This window comes from Pelmatolapia mariae, linkage group LG16_19 (genome assembly GCF_036321145.2).
Source record: "Pelmatolapia mariae isolate MD_Pm_ZW linkage group LG16_19, Pm_UMD_F_2, whole genome shotgun sequence".
NCBI lineage: Eukaryota > Metazoa > Chordata > Actinopteri > Cichliformes > Cichlidae > Pelmatolapia > Pelmatolapia mariae.
Window position 1 is genome coordinate 55,873,746 of NC_086241.1, and position 20,018 is coordinate 55,893,763.

The following is a 20,018-nucleotide window of genomic DNA, read 5'->3' on the forward strand; positions in this document are numbered from 1 at the left end:
TGCTGCTTTAAAAGTAAACTTAACTGAACACAACCACAGTCTTATACAATGTGTATGTCTTCATTTTTAGGGATGAAGCCTCCAGAATTATCAGTAGACTAGCCGGTAAGTCTCATTTACAGCCAGTTTTACTATTTTCAAATATCAAGAGATGGATCTATAAAATTAAAAATGTACCATGCAATCTAATATAAATAATCCCATTGGTTATCAACTGTTAACCTTTGAAATTACTTTTACATGTAGTATTTGTAATCACAAAACTGTTTTCCCAAAATACTTCGTTACTTTATGACTGAACTTCGGTTTCATGTTTTCAAAGTTAATAATTTCCCAACTAATTATTATTATATTATTTAAATCTCCTATTATGTTATCAGGCCTAGAACTTCATCATTAATCTTGTTTTAGTGAACCACTATAAACCTGCTTTATCAATTCAGCTTTCACTGCCAACTTCATGTGGATTAGAGCTTTTTTTAAAAATGCCTATCAAATCATTAAGGCCTTTGTGATTATGTATTGGAAAGCTTTTACAGTTAATAGTTCAGTTCAAGGTCAGGGTTAATAAACATATAGTTTTCTTTATCTGTAAGGATAAGATAGGGGCCATAAACATCGGTTAGTGACTCTGATTTCACATGAAAGTGTCCTAGCAACATTAAAGAAAGCAAGCTTTCTTTTTACCATCAGTTATCATCTATGTCATAATGTACATTGTCTGTACATTATTATTGTGTGTTAACGTCTACCACAGTCTTCACTGTAATGTCTTTGTGGTTTGAATAGAGTTGCTGTCCATGTTTAACCCCAAGGTGATTGCTCAACAATCAGCTCAGAGCTCATCGCAGTCCAGGTAAAACACATTATGTCTGTTATACAGATAAATACTGTTTAAGAAGACTGCTGCAGGGTTCTTTATTTGATAGTTTATGTGTTTGCAGGAGTTTACTGGAAGAAGCTGAGGACCTTTCACTCTCCCTTTCACATCAGGTAAAATTAACCCCTATCATATTAATTTATGCATTTTAAACATCTGAATGTTTCTGTGACCTTTACAGTGAATGAGTGTATCCACTATAAATACAATGGCATATACATACATACAAATGAAACAGATGACAGGATACTTTCACTATAACCACAATCTCAGATTGATATCTCAACAAGGAGACATGGTGTGCTTGGGTACTCCTATAGTCACTGACTAATTTAAATCCCCCAAGACATGGTTATTCATGAATGTCTCTGGTGGTGAAATCCCACAGTTGTTAATTAATTTTAAGTTTTATTTTTATAGTCAATATCACATACAGAGGTTCAAAGAGCTTCACAGGCATAAAAACGTATTGATAAACGAGGCCACTTTAATTTAAGACATTTTAACGCATGAGTAAAAATCAATGATACATATATAAAATCCTATGAAGCACAACGAGAGGAATGAACAAAAGCATCAAACAGAAACAGAAAGTCAATGTGAGATTGATGGAAACTGTTACGTTTTCTCTGGGTAGACGTGAACAATGACAGGTTAAGTTCATAAACTGCAAGCATTCGCCCAACTAAGGCGCACTGTGTTATCCGAGAAAATCAAATCTAACAAACTGTGCATGAAAAACAAACAACTTAGACACTCTTACATAATACTGCATGTCCTTTCAGGTGGAAGACTGGAAGCTTGTGCTGCTGTTTGTGCCCGCAGATTTCATATGTGCCTGTTCGTCACATGTAAGATCTCTTGTTTAATTTCTGCTAAGGCTCTATTATTGGTGCTGCATGTGATGAAAAGGAAAAAGTAAAAAATGTTGCCATTTCTTTGTTCTTCAGGTTGAAGAAGATATTGAGGCTGCGGTGCAGGAAGTGGAAGCAGCTCTGCAGATACTGCAGAAACGGGTATGGTCCCTTTTTTGGATTCAGTTTTTAAATGAACATATGGAATGGCAATTAAAAATAACACTCTGGGTGTATGCTTACAGCTGCATCGTACTTTAGTTCATGTGGTCACCTGGAGTGGATATCATCAGCAAGATAAGTGAGTGTTTCCCATAAAAATCTACCAAACGCAACATGTTAAAAACTCATGTAAAACATGTGTCAAGTTTGTTCTGTGTTATGCATGTATAGTTATAGGATTGTTTTTAATTTTGTAGCACGTGTGAGTGTAATGCCAAACGCCTATTTAAAGCAACTCTCCTGAAAGCACTGCAGGTAAACTACTTGTAAATAAGTGCATTTTATGTGTATCCTTTTGTCTCTCTGCCATATTTTCCTGCCTAATTGACCATTTTATTTGGGATTTGTTTTCAGGATACTCTGAGCCATGTCTTCAAAAATCCAAAGTGGAACAACAACGGTGCAGACTTCACTGTTATGTTGCATTCAGCCCCAGCTATCCTTGAGCCCCAATCAGACTCTGTAAGTAACATTGTTCCTATCAGTTACGTTGCATAATCTTTCCTTTATTAACAACTCATGAAATATTGCTGACTAATGTGTACCTTGCATATGTAATATGCTTCCACACAGTCTAGCCTTGACCAGTTGACTATTCAACTCTGGACAAACCTGGTAAGTTCTTAAACCACACTTAGATGCGAAAAGGAAAATGTATATGTATATATGTATATATATATATATACATATACATATATATATATATACACATATATACACATACATATATACATATCATATCATATCATCACCCCCACCCGAGATTGGGTACATAGCCCCAAGTGCGATAGGAGAAGGATCGTTGAGTGCGAGAGGAACTGACCTGAAAGATAGGATCATGGCCAAGCTTGAAACCTGGATCCCCCGTAGCCGGTTACCAAGATTACGTGAAGTACCCTCAGAAGGTCTGCTAGATGATGTTAATGCAGCACTACGGATGATACCTACAACCACGATTACCGACACTATCAAGCTGATCTACAATACGGCAGCAGTGATCAGTGAGATGCTTGGCTACAAGTTGAACAGCCACAAGGGGCAGTACCCTCCATGGAGAAGGAGGCTAGAGGGCAAGATCAAAGTAGCACGAAGGGAGGTTAGCCAACTAATGGAGTTGCAGAAAGGCGCGACAAAGAAGGTGCATAAGAAATACAGCAAGCTGTCCATACCTGAGGCCTTGGAAACTGCCAAGCAAAGACTCACAGCCTTGGCCAGCCGCTTGAGAAGGTACACCAGAGAGATAGAAGGCAGGAGAATAAACCAGCTGTTCTCCACAGAACCAGCAAAGGTGTACTCTCAGTGGCAAGGGAACAATAAGAGAACAGCACCACCAAGGCTGGAGACGGAGCAATACTGGAAGAGCATATGGGAGAAGGATGCAACCCATAACGGCAATGCTCAGTGGCTAGTGGATCTGAGGGCAGACCATAGTGACCTCCCTGAACAGGGTCCAGTAACCATCACAGTGGCAGACATCCAAGAAAAGGTCTCCAGTATGAAGAGTTGGACAGCACCAGGGCCCGAAATGGTTCATGCCTACTGGCTGAAGAAGCTGACTGCACTCCACGAGCGTCTGGCAGCACAAATGAACCAGCTGCTAGTTAACGAGAGACACCCGGAATGGCTAACCGAAGGTCGGACGGTCCTGATCCCCAAGGACCCCAAGAAGGGACCGGTCCCATCCAACTACCGACCAATAACCTGCCTCAGTACTACATGGAAGCTCCTGTCAGGCATCATATCGGCTAAGATGAACAGGCACATGGGTCAATACATGAGCGGGGCACAGAAAGGGATTGGCAAGAATACCAGAGGCGCAAAACACCAGCTACTGGTAGACAGAACAGTCAGCCGAGACTGCAAGACCAGACTGACCAACCTGTGCACAGCCTGGATTGATTACAAGAAGGCCTATGACTCAATGCCCCACAGCTGGATACTGGAATGCCTAGAATTGTACAAGATCAACAGGACCCTAAGAGCCTTCATCAGGAACTCAATGGGGATGTGGCATACAACACTAGAGGCCAACTCCAAGCCCATAGCACAAGTCAACATCAAGTGTGGGCTCTACCAAGGAGATGCTCTGTCCCCACTGCTGTTCTGCATAGGCCTGAACCCCCTCAGTGAGATCATTAACAAGACTGGCTACGGATACCGACTATGAAACGGAGCGGTTGTCAGCCACCTCCTGTACATGGATGACATCAAGCTGTATGCCAAGAGTGAACGAGACATCGATTCACTGATCCACACTACCAGGCTATACAGCAATGACATCGGGATGTCGTTCGGACTGGAGAAGTGTAGTCGGATGGTAACAAAGAGAGGGAAGGTAGTCAGAACTGAGGGGATTGAACTACCAGAAGGCAACATTGCAGACATAGAGGACAGTTACAAGTACCTGGGGATCCCGCAGGCAAATGGGAACCATGAAGAGGCCTCTAGGAAAGCTGCAACCACCAAGTACCTGCAGAGGATCAGGCAAGTCCTGAGGAGTCAGCTGAACGGTAAGAACAAGATCCGGGCCATCAACACCTACGCCCTGCCCGTGATCAGGTACCCTGCTGGGGTAATAGGCTGGCCAAAGGAGGAGATAGAAGCCACTGACATAAAGACAAGAAAGCTCCTGACCATGCATGGAGGGTTTCACCTCAAGTCCAGCACCCTGAGGCTGTACGCTAAGCGGAAGGAAGGGGGCCGGGGACTGGTGAGTGTCAGCACCACAGTCCAGGATGAGACAAGAAACATCCACGAATACATCACGAAGATGGCACCAACTGACAGCGTGCTCAGTGAATACCTCAGGCAGCAGAAACCCAAGAAAGAGGAGGAAGGCGAGGAACCATCATGGAAGGACAGGCCCCTGCACGGTATGTATCACTGGCAGATAGAGGAGGTGGCTGATATCCAGAAATCCTACCAGTGGCTGGACAAAGCTGGACTGAAAGACAGCACAGAGGCACTAATCATGGCAGCACAAGAACAAGCTCTGAGTACAAGATCCATAGAGGCTGGGGTCTATCACACCAGGCAAGACCCCAGGTGCAGGCTGTGTAAAGATGCCCCAGAGACAATCCAGCACATAACAGCAGAGTGCAAGATGCTAGCAGGCAAGGCATACATGGAACACCATAACCAAGTGGCCGGCATAGTGTACAGGAACATCTGTGCCGAGTATAACCTGGAAGTCCCGAGGTCAAAATGGGAGATGCCCCCAAGGGTGATGGAGAATGACCGAGCTAAGATCCTGTGGGACTTCCAGATACAGACGGACAAAATGGTGGTGGCTAACCAACCGGACATAGTGGTGGTAGACAAACAGAAGAAGACGGCTGTAGTGATCGATGTAGCGGTTCCGAATGACAGCAACATCAGAAAGAAGGAACACGAGAAGCTGGAGAAATACCAAGGGCTCAGAGAAGAGCTCGAGAGGATGTGGAGGGTGAAGGTAACGGTGGTCCCCGTGGTAATCGGAGCACTAGGTGCGGTGACTCCCAAGCTAGGCGAGTGGCTCCAGCAGATCCCGGGAACAACATCAGAGATCTCTGTCCAGAAGAGCGCAGTCCTGGGAACAGCTAAGATACTGCGCAGGACCCTCAAGCTCCCAGGCCTCTGGTAGAGGACCCGAGCTTGAAGGATAAACCGCCCGCAGGGGCGAGATGGGTGTTGTTATATATATATACACATATATACATATATATATATATATATATATATATATATATATACACATATATATACATATATAGATATAGATATAGATATAAAATAGGCAGTGTAAAAGAGCAGCAGACTTCTAGAAATTCATTTTATTCTGACATTAAAACCATCCCTCCAATTTAAAATGAGGCCAGAAATAACAAGTGTCAGATTAAACACTGATTACAGTGTTAATATGCCTGACAAGAGATTTAAAGATTTACTTCATGGGATTATCTACAGGATGATTCCCCTCAAAGTTGTTCACTCTGAATGCCCAGATGAGTGGATTGTACTTTGTAGGCTGCTGGATGCAAAACAGCTGCACATATAACCCCAAATCTGAACCACTCATTGACCTTTTCTTCTCCAGTTTCAGCCACTGACAAGTGAGCCCAAGGTTACAGACAGAAATGCCATAACTTTTCCTTGCCCTAACCAGGTGAGCCACTGCAGACTATTGAAAAATTGCCTTTGAAGTGTTAATGTGTTAATGCTTTTCATCTCATAGAGCAGACTTTTTAAGATATAAAATTCAATGTTAAACTGTTAAAACTGTGAATTTTCTGTTCTCATCCCAGGAGCATCCTTTCCTGCGTACACAGATTAATTCCCCTCCTGAAACAGTGGGGGAATTTTACAACAAAGCAGCAGTTCAAGTAAGAGTCAGATATGTAAAATTAAATAAAGAAAGAAAAGAAAAGAATCTAAATATGTAGATAAACTGACCTGAGTGTATTTTTTTTTAGAATATGGGTACCGAGATACCTTGCAAAGACCGTAGCCCGTCTAACACCATACCCACATCAGGTGAGAAATGATTTTTAAATTCCACTAATACACTGAGGGAAATGTTTCTCAGTCCAACCATGCTCAGTCACATTGCTCTTTCCACTGTACAGTTAATGAGCTCAAACCTGGAGACATCAAAGTGGTGGCAGCGCTTGGTGACTCCCTGACAGTGAGTGTTTCCCTTCTCCTACTTTTTATTTCCAATGATGAATTATGCCATGGTTTTATATGGACCAAGTATCCGTGTATAAAGAATAACACAACAAATCTAAAGCAGGAATATATAATGACTGTTTATGGAAGTGTACAAACACAAATAGCACCTTGCAGAACCAACCAATTCATTCCTTTGGGTTTTATTAGCTCGGCTTTTTATTGTCTTGCATCTGATGTTTCCTGCAGGCAGCCAATGGCGTAGGTGCAAAATTAAATTTCTGGCCGTTAGTGGCTTTGGAGTACAGAGGATTGTCATGGAGGTAAAACAAGTTAAAATACAAATTTGTTTACATTTTGGAAGAGTTACTTTATAAAACTAACTAAATTTCTGCAACTTTCAGCATTGGTGGTGACAAAGACATAACCACTGTGACAACTCTGCCCAGTATGTCTCTCTCTTGCACGCATTTTTTTGAAGTTAAAAAAATGGTAGTTGTATTTCATTTATTAAACTAAATTGTGGTTCTCATCACCGTCACTAAAGAATATAGGCTTGAAAGGGCCTATCTTTTATGCAATCTAATGACCTGAATCAACAAAATGAGTTTGGTTGCTAAAATGAAAGGGCACTTTTGTATACTTTAGAACTCTAAATGCTGTCACAACGACTAAATTACAATATAAGAGTATAACAATTAAATCATTGTTTGAGTTGTTTTTTGTGTTAACTTCTAAGCATTTTTTTTTCAGACATCCTGAGGGAGTTTAACCCCTCCCTGACTGGATTCTCTACAGGAATCAGTACACAGTACAATAAAAAAGCCTTTCTCAATCAGGCTGTTCCAGGAGCAAAGAGCGGGTAAGTCACATTTGTACTTACTTTCAGCCTTAGCAGGATTTGCAGCATGCTATATGAAAAAAATTAATCAGCAAGTTTTAAAGATAACATTTGTTTCTATTTCTAGTGACATGGTAAAACAGGCGCGCATCCTAGTGGACAAAATGAAAAGCGATTCGGTAAGTCAGCAATAACTGCAGGAGAAATATGCATACCGGGCACTTTATTAGGTACACCTTCCTAGTACAGGGTTGGACCTCCTTTTCCCAACAGAGCTGCCTTATTTCTGTTTGGCATAAATTCAAGATGTCATGATCCTGGGCCATGTTGGCCCAGCATTCTTAGTTTTCATGTATTTTTGCATTTTGTTCCTTATTTAGGCCATGGTTCCTGGGTTGCTCTGTTACGTTGTTCCTTATTTGATTTCCCCTTGTGACTTTTACCCCGTGTGCCCCTCTGTGTGTCTGTGAGCCCTCGTCTCCCCTCCTTGTGTTTTATTCCATGTTTCCCCAGCCCATTATGCCTGTGCTCTCCCAGTGCTCTCTCTCTCCTCCTGTCTGCACCTCTGTGTACTTCCTGTTTTACTTTGACAGTCTCCCGTCAGTGTTGTGTTTACTCCTGCCATGTCTCATTATGATTATCTGTGTCAGCTGTGTTCCCCGTGTGCTCCCACTTCCCTCGTTAACCCTCTGTGTATTTATGTGTATGTCTCCCTCAGTTCAGTGTCGCGTCGTCAATGTCTCCTCCTCGAACCTGTGTGCCTTTCTGTGTTCCCTCGGTCCTTAGTAGGGATGCACCGATACCGATACTGGTATCGGGTATCGGGGCCGATACTGTAAAATGTGTGCGTACTCGTACTCGTAAAAGTTAACCGATACCATGAACCGATACTAATGTAGCCCGGATGGGAATTTGGGAGTGCACACTCATAATTCCCATGGACTTAAACGCCACGGTAACATAAGGTGTTCACAGTTGATGTTATGTGATGTAACTCTACCCTGAATGTAATTTGCCCTGTAATATGTCACAAGGTAAATACAGGTAATTAGAGCAATCAAACTGTTATGTTAATCATAAAAGTATTATTTTATGGTATGTAACTCTGAAGGGAGTTAAAATATTTTTCAGAGTTCTCATTTTCTGGAGGCCCGTGAAGGTAGCATAAAACGGGACCTGTGTATCTGTTGCAATGGAGGAGGAGAAGAGAACGGCATGGAGAGATGCACGAGGTTAGCTGAACCAAAGTGAGAGACTCGGCTAGTTTTACTGAGGTTAACCAGCACAAAAGAGTGTGTGACTAGAAAGCTAACCGTGTGAGAGCTTCACAACAGAGTGTGGGTGAAGTGACTTTTTGTTTCAATGGTCGCACCACCGTGCTGTGTTTCCAGCTATGATCGCCGAGGCTAAAGGCTAGCCCGGACTGCTTGGCTTCGCCAAGGAGGCAGCCGCTATGGACTGTCGGAGAGCTGGACAGTGACTCGCTAACGTGCTGTAGCAGAGACAGCATCGGGTCCGCAGGGAGTGGATTTAGTGTGGGACTGGTGAACGGCGATCTACCGAGCAACGGAACTGTAAGTCAGACTTTTGTGCTCTTACTGGGGAGAAAAGGATTTTTCTCCATCGTCCGGCGTGAGGAGCAAACAGGCCTGCAACAAGTGTGAATGTGAGTGTGTGGAGCCCATGTGTGAATATTGTGTGTTTAGTGGATTTATATAACGTGTTTTGGAGTGTATATTAGTGAGTCACTTACCAAAAGGTGATAACATAAGTTGGGTTGTTTAATATAATTTGAAAGGGAATTATTTCATTTATACAGTGTATTTCATTTGGTTAAGGAATTGTAATATCATTTGAGTTTAAAAAAGGGATGGTGTTGTACAGTATTTGTCTCTGCCCTTACGTTCAGTAAACGTTTCGTTTGTGTTAAAGAGTTGTCTGGGGTCGTTTCTTTACTACTGGTTAAGTTTAACTTGTGTGTGGTAGAAGTATCGGGTTTTGTACTCGGTATCGGCAAGTACTCACATCCAAGTATCGGTATCGGATCGGTTTGAAAAAATTGGTATCGTTGCATCCCTAGTCCTTAGTTTAGTTTTGCCAGTTCAGTTCTGTTTCTTTGTAAGGCCTGCAATAAAGCAGTGATTTTGAGTTCAGTTCCTGTCTCCGAGAGTTTTGCGTTTGGGTCCTCAGCTGCCTTCACACAGCTAGTTCATGACACAAAAAGATACTGGAAATACTCCTCAGAGATTTTGCTCCATATTGACAGCATCATGAGTTGCTCTTAGCTGACAAGAGTGGCACTTTGTGAGATCTTTTGATGTTGCTGTAGCCCTTTTGCTTCAAGGTTTGATTTGTTGTGTATTCAGATATGCTCTTCTGCAGACCTTGGTTGTAACAAGTGGCTATTGTTCCTTTTTCCTTTCCATCATCACAAAGTAGTCCGGCCATTATCCTCTGATCTCTGGCATTAACATGGCATATTTTCTCTTCATTGGACCATTCTCTGTTAGCTCTAGTAGTGGATGTGTGTAAAAATCTCTGTAGATTAGCAGCTTCTGAAATACTCACACCAGCCTAACTGGCACCAACAACTATACCACATTCAAAGCCACTTAAATCACCTTTCTTTCTCATTCTGATACTCAGTTAGATCACCTTGTCCACATGTTGATTTGTTGCCATGTGATTACATATTTTTCTTAACAAGTAGTTGAACAGGTGTACCTAATAGAGTGGCCGGTGGGTGTACATTCAGACACATGTGTATTTTGTCACAGCTTTAAGTTAATAATGAACAAATTAAACACAGAACTTTACCTCTTATGTCCTGCAGCGTATCGATTTCAACAATGACTGGAAAGTTATCACCATGTTCATTGGTGGAAATGACATATGCGCCTACTGCAAGGACACTGTAAGCGCTCCACATGTTGTCTTTGTTGTTTTATATATTGTACTTACTTACTTTGCCATTATAATCAGGCAGTTTCATACCATTGAACTGCCATAAACTGCTGAATTAGAAGAAAAAAAGCTGTTAGAAATATAGTTTAAATTTCAAATGTCCATAATGACAACTTAAAATTATCCTCATTATCATAAGAATCTTTCAGAGACAAAAACCTGAAAAGTTTCTTGCTTTACTTGATTAACAGTCCAAAATAATCATTAAAGCCAAGTAATCATAGCCAATTCCTGCATTAGTGAAGCTAGAAGAAAATATTCGGCATTCACATTATAATCAAGAGTTTAGTTGAATAACTAATTCAGTAATTTACCAAATATCTGTTTTTCACATTTATGCTTGGGATCTTTTGTAATAGATCTTTTTCCCCCTACAGAATTATTACTCACCCAGGAATGTGGTCCGTCGGATCAGTGAAGGTCTAGACATACTCCACAGTGAAGTATGTTCTCATCTTCTTGCACCTTGCTGCCACAGCCATTCAGTATCCCTGTATGTTTTCAATGTCGAAATCTTTCCAGGTGCCCCGTGCTGTTGTCAATCTGGTAGAGCTGTTTAACGTCAAACAGCTGCGTGATCTGCACAGCGATCCGACTTTGAGGTGTCCAACTTGGCTTGCAAAGTAAGTAATATTTTCTTGTATCGGACAAACAGTTAAAATCGTAAACCACTAATTGACACCCTGTGCATTTATGTTCCAGGCGTTTTTGCTCCTGTGTGCTGAATCCTAAAGACGGATCAGCTGAACTCGAGATGCTTGAGACCTACAACACAGGCTACCAGGTGTGAAAGAGAGAAAAGTTAAAAAGAATGGTTTTCCACAATTTTCACAAGTCAGCGTTCAGGGTTTCTTTATTTGTCATTGTACAATTAAAAAATGGGGGAAAAATGAAATTTACTCCTCCACTGCTTACAATGATGGCTCTAAGAGTAAAGTGATAAAATAAGAGATGAATGCAGAAAGAAAATAAATAAACTAAATAATTACAATTCTCTCATGAACCTGTGCTTTCTTATGTGCATTACACATTTCTCAAGCTTACTTAACCTGACAGCAGCATTTTCAAGGGCATAAATAGACTGACTCTACAGTCAGTCTATTAAGGAATGAAAGTAGATTTCAATTATAATAACATATCTTTGTTTCTTTGGTTTAATAGCTGTATTGTATAGTAACTGAATAATTATGACTAAAGATTAAAGACACCTGTGTATTTTGTCAGTGCACCCCACGGCAGCTGTGGCTACAATGTAGCTTGCCATCACCAGTGTGTGAATGTGTGTGTGAATGGGTGAATGACTGAATGTACTGTAAAGCGCTTTGGGGTCCTTAGGGACTAAGTAAAGCGCTATACAAATACAGGCCATTTACCATTTTAAACAATTTCATGAGGTCATAATGAATTTATCCTGCACACAGCATGAGGTTTAAAAGTTTGATACACCAAATAAGTGGACTTTTTAAAGGCTAATGTCATTGTCCACTGATTATCATTGGACCTGCAAAGTCAAAAACTTTATTTGCTTTTTATTCTTGTGAGGTCATGTTATGTCTGTCTGTCCTCTCAGGTTGGCATGCAACAGCTCGTTGACTCTGGGCGGTATGACACGCATGATAACTTCACTGTGATACTGCAGCCCTTCCTTAGAGGGCTTTCTCTTGCCAAGTTACAGGTAATGTCTTACAAATGTGAAACACCACACTTTTACAATATTTTTGTTTTCATTTAGGAATTTGTTTAACTTGGAAAAAAAAAGTCTTCCTTTCTTTGGCTTCTTTATAAAAGGACGGCCGGCCTGATCGCTCTTACTTTGCCCCTGACTGTTTTCATCTCAGCCAGAAAGCTCACACACTCTTGGCCCGTGGTCTGTGGAACAATATGGTAGGAGTTTCTACGGCCATTATGACATCTTTTATCTTATGTTTTAACCTTGTTGTGAAGCACTTTGGTGTACCTTTGGTTTTAAATGTGCTATATAAATAAAGCTATATTGTATTGTATTGTATCAATATTTTGCCCCATATGGGGTTTTTTGTTTTGTTTTGTTATTTAACTTCTCTGATACTAAATAACTGACTTTCATGCTCTTTTAGCTTGAGCCACTGGGCACAAAGACTGCTATACAAAACTTCACAGTTTTCGGCGTTGATTTGATTTGTCCCTCTGAGGTAAAAATGAATCTCAATCTCAACATTCTGCATTATTATTTTATCAGTTTTATGCTTTTATTAGCTTTTTTTTTTATTTCCATTTTTTTTTCCAAATACAGACAGTCCCATTCGTTAGGACGGCTGGTAATAGCGGCTACACCTTTCCAGCCCCACCACCCACTCCTGCTCCAATCTCAGTAGGTTATAATTTAGGTGTTTCATACCCCAAAAAAACTTGTGGCAAATATTTATTATTTATGAAATATATCTTTATCTTATTACAGAACTGGGGGAGATAGAATCAAGTGTCCCACTGAGGTAAGGAATCAGCTGCAGAAGCACTTCTTACTGCAGTTTTCTTACAGGTTTGTGGAATTGAACTTTGACATCCTATTTATATGTTCCAGGAACATCCTTACATCTTCACAAAGATAAACAGCGTGGCTCCTGCAGTCACAGCCACACCACCCGTAACTGGCATCACACCACAACCCTCGGGCAATCCAAAGTGCACTAACACTGTGCAAGCATGGCTCGCTGCTGTGCTGGCTGTTGTTGGCCTTCTGATTGGTTCGGCTGTCACCTGGCTCTTCTTCTCCTACAAAGCCAGGAAGAACAAGAAGAAGATGATGACTTCGGGGCAGATGAAGGGCACAGAATTTTAAATTTGTTATGTTTTTTCATGGGACTATTTAGGGGGGGGAAATAAAGAGCTACACAAACACTGACAATGAGGCTGTTTTTCAAAACTGTACAATGTTATATATGATCCTGTTTGCTTTGATAAATTTATATTGTAACTTAAATACATATATCTATGTATATATAAATATATGCAGTAAAATAAACACTGAATTAAGTTTCTGTAGTAATTTTGTGTATACTTGTAATGTGTTTTCATTTTGAGACAAATACTAGTGGGATTGTATGGTGTGGGTGGTGGGAGATGGAGGGTTAATTGGCAATAATTCATGAAACTGTACTGTAGTGTGACTGCTCAATCCTGACCCAGCGTAATACACCTGTTTGTGGAGAAAAAGCACTGCAAAACACAAACTACTCACGCTCCCGTTGATTATTACCTCCAAAGGCCGAGCCTGCTGATAAAATATACACAGGAATGGTTTATGATCTCTTTAGAGTGATGAAATATGCCGACAGCTTCTGTCACAAACTTGTAACAGGGTGAAAAGTACATTTACTCAAGCACTGAGAAACAATTTCTGCGGTTTCCCCCTTCATTCAGCTCAAGCTGAAATACTATACGCCACTTACATACGTATTTATTTTGACAGATTGCAGACATAATTAGAAACCAGATCAGTTTACTATATGAAACCTGATGTAACCTTTACTTTGTTTGTTTTTTTGAATCAGTAATAATGTAGCAGGTCTATACAGGGGTGGCTGCTTACATGCTACTGTAATTGTAATTTTTTATTTTATTAATATTTTTGAATAGCTATAGTAGATGGTGGATGTATATAAAGGAGGTAAAAATAAAAAATAAAGTGGATTATTCACTAATCTGCTCCCTGGTCAAGGTCTTTGGCAACCGGTTGGTGAGCAACAACCCCCCCCCCCCCCCCCCCCCGGTGTCGGCTGAGGGGACTGAACCGGCCAACACTGTACAGTACAACAGCAGTGTGAAGATGTTTGTGTGTTTGTGTGTGTGTGTGTGTGTGTGTGTGCCAAGATCAACAGGACCCTAAGAGGTCCAGAGTGAATGGAAGCTAACGCCAGGTTAGCCGTTCAGCTAACAGAGTCAACGAGCGACAACAAAACAGATAATTCTACTAAACTCCAAATGACGGCTGCCTACCTTTTCAAATTCGGTCTGGTGACACAAAATGTCCTGCCCAGCGATGGTGTCACCGACTTTTTAAAGTAAATTTCAGTCGCACATCTGCTGTTTAACCCGTCGTCGTCGTCGTGGATTTGTTTTTCTTTTTCAGCTGTTCCTGTCCTCTGCGCTGAGCTCCAAACTAGTATCAACATCCGGTTTGTGACGTAGCTCCCTCTGCAGCAGCGACATACGGGTTTTCCGCCAGGTGTCAGCATGTAATATCTATCCTCAGCTTCTGAAAAATATGCTCCGTTCCCATTAAAATCTTTAAAATACTGAAGCTAATTTTAAAAAAAAAACATAAAATCTGGATATAACAAAAAAAATGAATATACCAGATGAATAAAGAAAAGCTAAACTAGGGTAACTCTGATCATATGTATATATATACATATATATATATATATATACATATATATATATATACACACAGAGAGAGAGAGAGAGAGAGAGAGATGCACAGTGCAAAAGTTGACTTTGGCAGTATGTTTCGGGTCAATGTCCTGCTGCGGAATACATTTTTTCACACCTGCCTAAAACATTTGCACAGCCATTCTGGGTGTCTCTGGTCAACTAGCAGCTGGTTTATTTGTGCTGCCAGGCGCTCCTGGAGTGAGTGCAGTTTTTCAGACAGTAGGCGTGAACCATGTCAGGGCCTGGTGCTGTCGAACTCTTCATATATATATATGTATATATATATATATATATATATATATATATATATATATATATATACATATATATATTATATATATATATATATATACATATATATATATATATATATTAGGGGTGCAACGATACACAAAATTCACGGTTCGGTTCGGTTTGATACTTTGGTGTCACGGTTCGATATTTTTTCGATAAAAAAAATGTTCATGCCTTTTTAATTTGTCATTTATTAAAATCCTAAATATATATATTTAACTCAAAAGTACAGTTTTTAAATTTAATGTTGCTGAAACAACAAAATAATAAAAAAAATAAATCTATCTGATCGAGAAATCAGTCATCTTTGGAAAAGAGAGTTTATTACAGGGAATTGGCTCTTTTCAAAATAAAAGCTATATTATACACTTCTTCTGGGCTATATTCTCAGCAACATATTAAACATATCAGGTCCTCATAAGGAGAATCATGTGCTAACGGCTGTCTAAATGACTCGGTAAAGTTTGTAGCATGCGTGCTTGTTGTTTTTGTCTGCTTCCACTTGTCTTTGCACTAGGATGATGTCGGCGTAAATGTGCAGTCATAATCGTTGTGTCCCCACTAGTGCTGTCAGCGTTAATCTCGTTAAAATGACGTTAAAGCCGTGCTTGGGGCTGGACGGCCTTAACAAGCTAACTGCGCTAACGCACTAGTTCCCACCAATTGAGCATTGCTTGGCACATCCGACATACTTTTTACTTTTGTCCATGACGCGCTTACCATCAGGGTCATGCTTCACATGAAAACCAAGATAGTTCCAAAGGCCAGATCTGAATGAGGGTGGGGGAGGTTCAATTTCGGGTAGCGTTGAGGCAGTTGCCATGTTGCAACGAGCTTAGCTTCTGTCTTGCTAGCTTGCACTGCGCTCAGTGGATCTGCACTCGACAGTGCAGCCTAGGCGGAGTAGTCGAACGCAGATCCACTGAGCGCTCAACACAGACAGCATCGTCAGAAGAAAAGTTGAGAAAATAAAGAAAAAAATTTGTATTGTTCGATACATATGCGTACCGAACCGAAAGCACTATATCGAACGGTTCAATATCGATACATGTATTGTTGCACCCCTAATATATATAAAACACCCATCTCGCCCCTGCGGGCGGTTTATCCTTCAAGCTCGGGTCCTCTACCAGAGGCCTGGGAGCTTGAGGGTCCTGCGCAGTATCTTAGCTGTTCCCAGGACTGCGCTCTTCTGGACAGAGATCTCCGATGTTGTTCCCGGGATCTGCTGGAGCCACTCGCCTAGCTTGGGAGTCACCGCACCTAGTGCTGCGATTACCACGGGGACCACCGTTACCTTCACCCTCCACATCCTCTTGAGCTCTTCTCTGAGCCCTTCATATTTCTCCAGCTTCTCGTGTTCCTTCTTCCTGATATTGCTGTCATTCGGAACCGCTACATCGATCACTACAGCCGTCTTCTTCTGTTTGTCTACCACCACTATGTCCGGTTGGTTAGCCACCACCATTTTGTCCGTCTGTATCTGGAAGTCCCACAGGATCTTAGCTCGGTCATTCTCCATCACCCTTGGGGGCATCTCCCATTTTGACCTCGGGACTTTCAGGTTGTACTCGGCACAGATGTTCCTGTACACTATGCCGGCCACTTGGTTATGGCGCTCCATGTATGCCTTGCCTGCTAGCATCTTGCACCCTGCTGTTATGTGCTGGATTGTCTCTGGGGCATCTTTACACAGCCTGCACCTGGGGTCTTGCCTGGTGTGATAGACCCCAGCCTCTATGGATCTTGTACTCAGAGCTTGTTCTTGTGCTGCCATGATTAGTGCCTCTGTGCTGTCTTTCAGTCCAGCTTTGTCCAGCCACTGGTAGGATTTCTGGATATCAGCCACCTCTTCTATCTGCCGGTGGTACATACCGTGCAGGGGCCTGTCCTTCCATGATGGTTCCTCGCCTTCCTCCTCTTTCTTGGGTTTCTGCTGCCTGAGGTATTCACTGAGCACACTGTCAGTTGGTGCCATCTTCGTGATGTATTCGTGGATGTTTCTTGTCTCATCCTGGACTGTGGTGCTGACACTCACCAGTCCCCGGCCTCCTTCCTTCCGCTTAGCGTACAGCCTCAGGGTGCTGGACTTGGGGTGAAACCCTCCATGCATGGTCAGGAGCTTTCTTGTCTTTATGTCAGTGGCTTCTATCTCCTCCTTTGGCCAGCCTATTACCCCAGCAGGGTACCTGATCACGGGCAGGGCGTAGGTGTTGATGGCCCGGATCTTGTTCTTACCGTTCAGCTGACTCCTCAGGACTTGCCTGACCCTCTGCAGGTACTTGGTGGTTGCAGCTTTCCTAGAGGCCTCTTCATGGTTCCCATTTGCCTGCGGGATCCCCAGGTACTTGTAACTGTCCTCTATGTCTGCAATGTTGCCTTCTGGTAGTTCAATCCCCTCAGTTCTGACTACCTTCCCTCTCTTTGTTACCATCCGACTACACTTCTCCAGTCCGAACGACATTCCAATGTCATTGCTGTATAGCCTGGTAGTGTGGATCAGTGAATCGATGTCTCGTTCACTCTTGGCATACAGCTTGATGTCATCCATGTACAGGAGGTGGCTGACAACCGCTCTGTTTCGTAGTCGGTATCCGTAGCCAGTCTTGTTAATGATCTCACTGAGGGGGTTCAGGCCTATGCAGAACAGCAGTGGGGACAGAGCATCTCCTTGGTAGATCCCGCACTTGATGGTGACTTGTGCTATGGGCTTGGAGTTGGCCTCTAGTGTTGTACCCCACATCCCCATTGAGTTCCTGATGAAGGCTCTTAGGGTCCTGTTGATCTTGTACAATTCTAGGCATTCCAGTATCCAGCTGTGGGGCATTGAGTCATAGGCCTTCTTGTAATCAATCCAGGCTGTGCACAGGTTGGTCAGTCTGGTCTTGCAGTCTCGGCTGACTGTTCTGTCTACCAGTAGCTGGTGTTTTGCGCCTCTGGTATTCTTGCCAATCCCTTTCTGTGCCCCGCTCATGTATTGACCCATGTGCCTGTTCATCTTAGCCGATATGATGCCTGACAGGAGCTTCCATGTAGTACTGAGGCAGGTTATTGGTCGGTAGTTGGATGGGACCGGTCCCTTCTTGGGGTCCTTGGGGATCAGGACCGTCCGACCTTCGGTTAGCAATTCCGGGTGTCTCTCGTTAACTAGCAGCTGGTTCATTTGTGCTGCCAGACGCTCGTGGAGTGCAGTCAGCTTCTTCAGCCGGTAGGCGTGAACCATGTCGGGCCCTGGTGCTGTCCAACTCTTCATACTGGAGACCCTTTCTTGGATGTCTGCCACTGTGATGGTTACTGGACCCTGTTCAGGGAGGTCACTATGGTCTGCCCTCAGATCCACTAGCCACTGAGCATTGCCGTTATGGGTTGCATCCTTCTCCCATATGCTCTTCCAGTATTGCTCCATCTCCAGCCTTGGTGGTGCTGTTCTCTTATTGTTCCCCTGCCACTGAGAGTACACCTTTGCTGGTTCTGTGGAGAACAGCTGGTTTATTCTCCTGCCTTCTATCTCTCTGGTGTACCTCCTCAAGCGGCTGGCCAAGGCTGTGAGTCTTTGCTTGGCAGTTTCCAAGGCCTCAGGTATGGACAGCTTGCTGTATTTCTTATGCACCTTCTTTGTCACGCCTTTCTGCAACTCCGTTAGTTGGCTAACCTCCCTTCGTGCTACTTTGATCTTGCCCTCTAGCCTCCTTCTCCATGGAGGGTACTGCCCCTTGTGGCTGTTCAACTTGTAGCCAAGCACCTCACTGATCAGTGAGATATATATATATGTATATATTTATATGAGATCCATCTCGTCCCAAAAAAATCTCAGCTGGCATAGCACTCCATCACAACACTCTCCTCTTTGCCAATACCCCTTATACACACACACACACACACACACACACACACACACACACATATATATAACACCCATCTCGCCCCTGCGGGCGGTTTATCCTTCAAGCTCGGGTCCTCTACCAGAGGCCTGGGAGCTTGAGGGTCCTGCGCAGTATCTTAGCTGTTCCCAGGACTGCGCTCTTCTGGACAGAGATCTCCGATGTTGTTCCCGGGATCTGCTGGAGCCACTCGCCTAGCTTGGGAGTCACCGCACCTAGTGCTCCGATTACCACGGGGACCACCGTTACCTTCACCCTCCACATCCTCTCGAGCTCTTCTCTGAGCCCTTCGTATTTCTCCAGCTTCTCGTGTTCCTTCTTTCTGATGTTGCAGTCATTCGGAACCGCTACATCAATCACTACGGCCGTCTTCTTTTGTTTGTCCACCACCACTATGTCCGGTTGGTTAGCCACCACCATTTTGTCCGTCTGTATCTGGAAGTCCCACAGGATCTTAGCCCGGTCATTCTCCACCACCCTTGGGGGCGTCTCCCATTTTGACCTCGGAACTTCCAGGCCATACTCGGCACAGATGTTTCTGTATACTATGCCGGCCACTTGGTTATGGCGCTCCATGTATGCCCTGCCTGCTAGCATCTTGCACCCTGCTGTTATGTGCTGGATTGTCTCTGGGGCATCTTTACACAGCCTGCACCTGGGGTCTTGCCTGGTGTGATAGACCCCAGCCTCTATGGATCTTGTGCTCAGTGCTTGTTCCTGTGCTGCCATGATTAGTGCCTCCGTGCTGTCTTTCAGTCCAGCTTTGTTCAGCCACTGGTAGGATTTCTGGATATCAGCCACCTCCTCTATCTGCCGGTGGTACATACCGTGCAGGGGCCTGTCTTTCCATGATGGTTCCTCACCTTCCTCCTCTTTCTTGGGTTTCTGCTGCCTGAGGTATTCACTGAGCACGCTGTCAGTGTATTTTGCATGTGTTTTGGAGTTTGCATGTGTTTTGGATTTTGTACGTGTTTTGTATTTTGCATGTGTTTTGGAGTTTGTATGTGTTTTGTATTTTGCAT

At 42.9% G+C, this 20,018-nt stretch overlaps 1 protein-coding gene across 1 annotated transcript; it reads left to right on the top strand.

Moving 5' to 3' along the window:
• Positions 1–1,095: 1,095 nt before the first annotated feature.
• LOC134644964 (phospholipase B1, membrane-associated-like) lies at positions 1,096–11,199 on the top strand. Its single transcript, XM_063498166.1, has 18 exons — positions 1,096–1,731; positions 1,831–1,896; positions 1,980–2,035; positions 2,154–2,211; positions 2,311–2,418; positions 2,530–2,571; positions 6,032–6,100; positions 6,240–6,317; positions 6,408–6,468; positions 6,561–6,619; positions 6,853–6,926; positions 7,008–7,051; positions 7,357–7,465; positions 7,572–7,623; positions 10,278–10,358; positions 10,786–10,851; positions 10,931–11,031; positions 11,111–11,199. Exons 1-18 carry the CDS (start codon positions 1,654–1,656, stop codon positions 11,196–11,198), a joined length of 1,290 nt encoding a protein of 429 aa, XP_063354236.1. The 5' UTR covers positions 1,096–1,653; the 3' UTR covers position 11,199.
• The last annotated feature ends 8,819 nt before the right edge of the window (positions 11,200–20,018 follow it).

Coding starts and splice junctions, on each gene's coding strand:
- LOC134644964 (XM_063498166.1), top strand. CDS start 1,654: ATGTCCTTTCAGGTGGAAGACTGGAAGCTTGTGCTGCTGTTTGTGCCC. Junction 6,101..6,239: donor CTTTTCCTTGCCCTAACCAG/GTGAGCCACTGC, acceptor TTCTCATCCCAG/GAGCATCCTTTCCTGCGTAC. Junction 6,620..6,852: donor CGCTTGGTGACTCCCTGACA/GTGAGTGTTTCC, acceptor TGTTTCCTGCAG/GCAGCCAATGGCGTAGGTGC.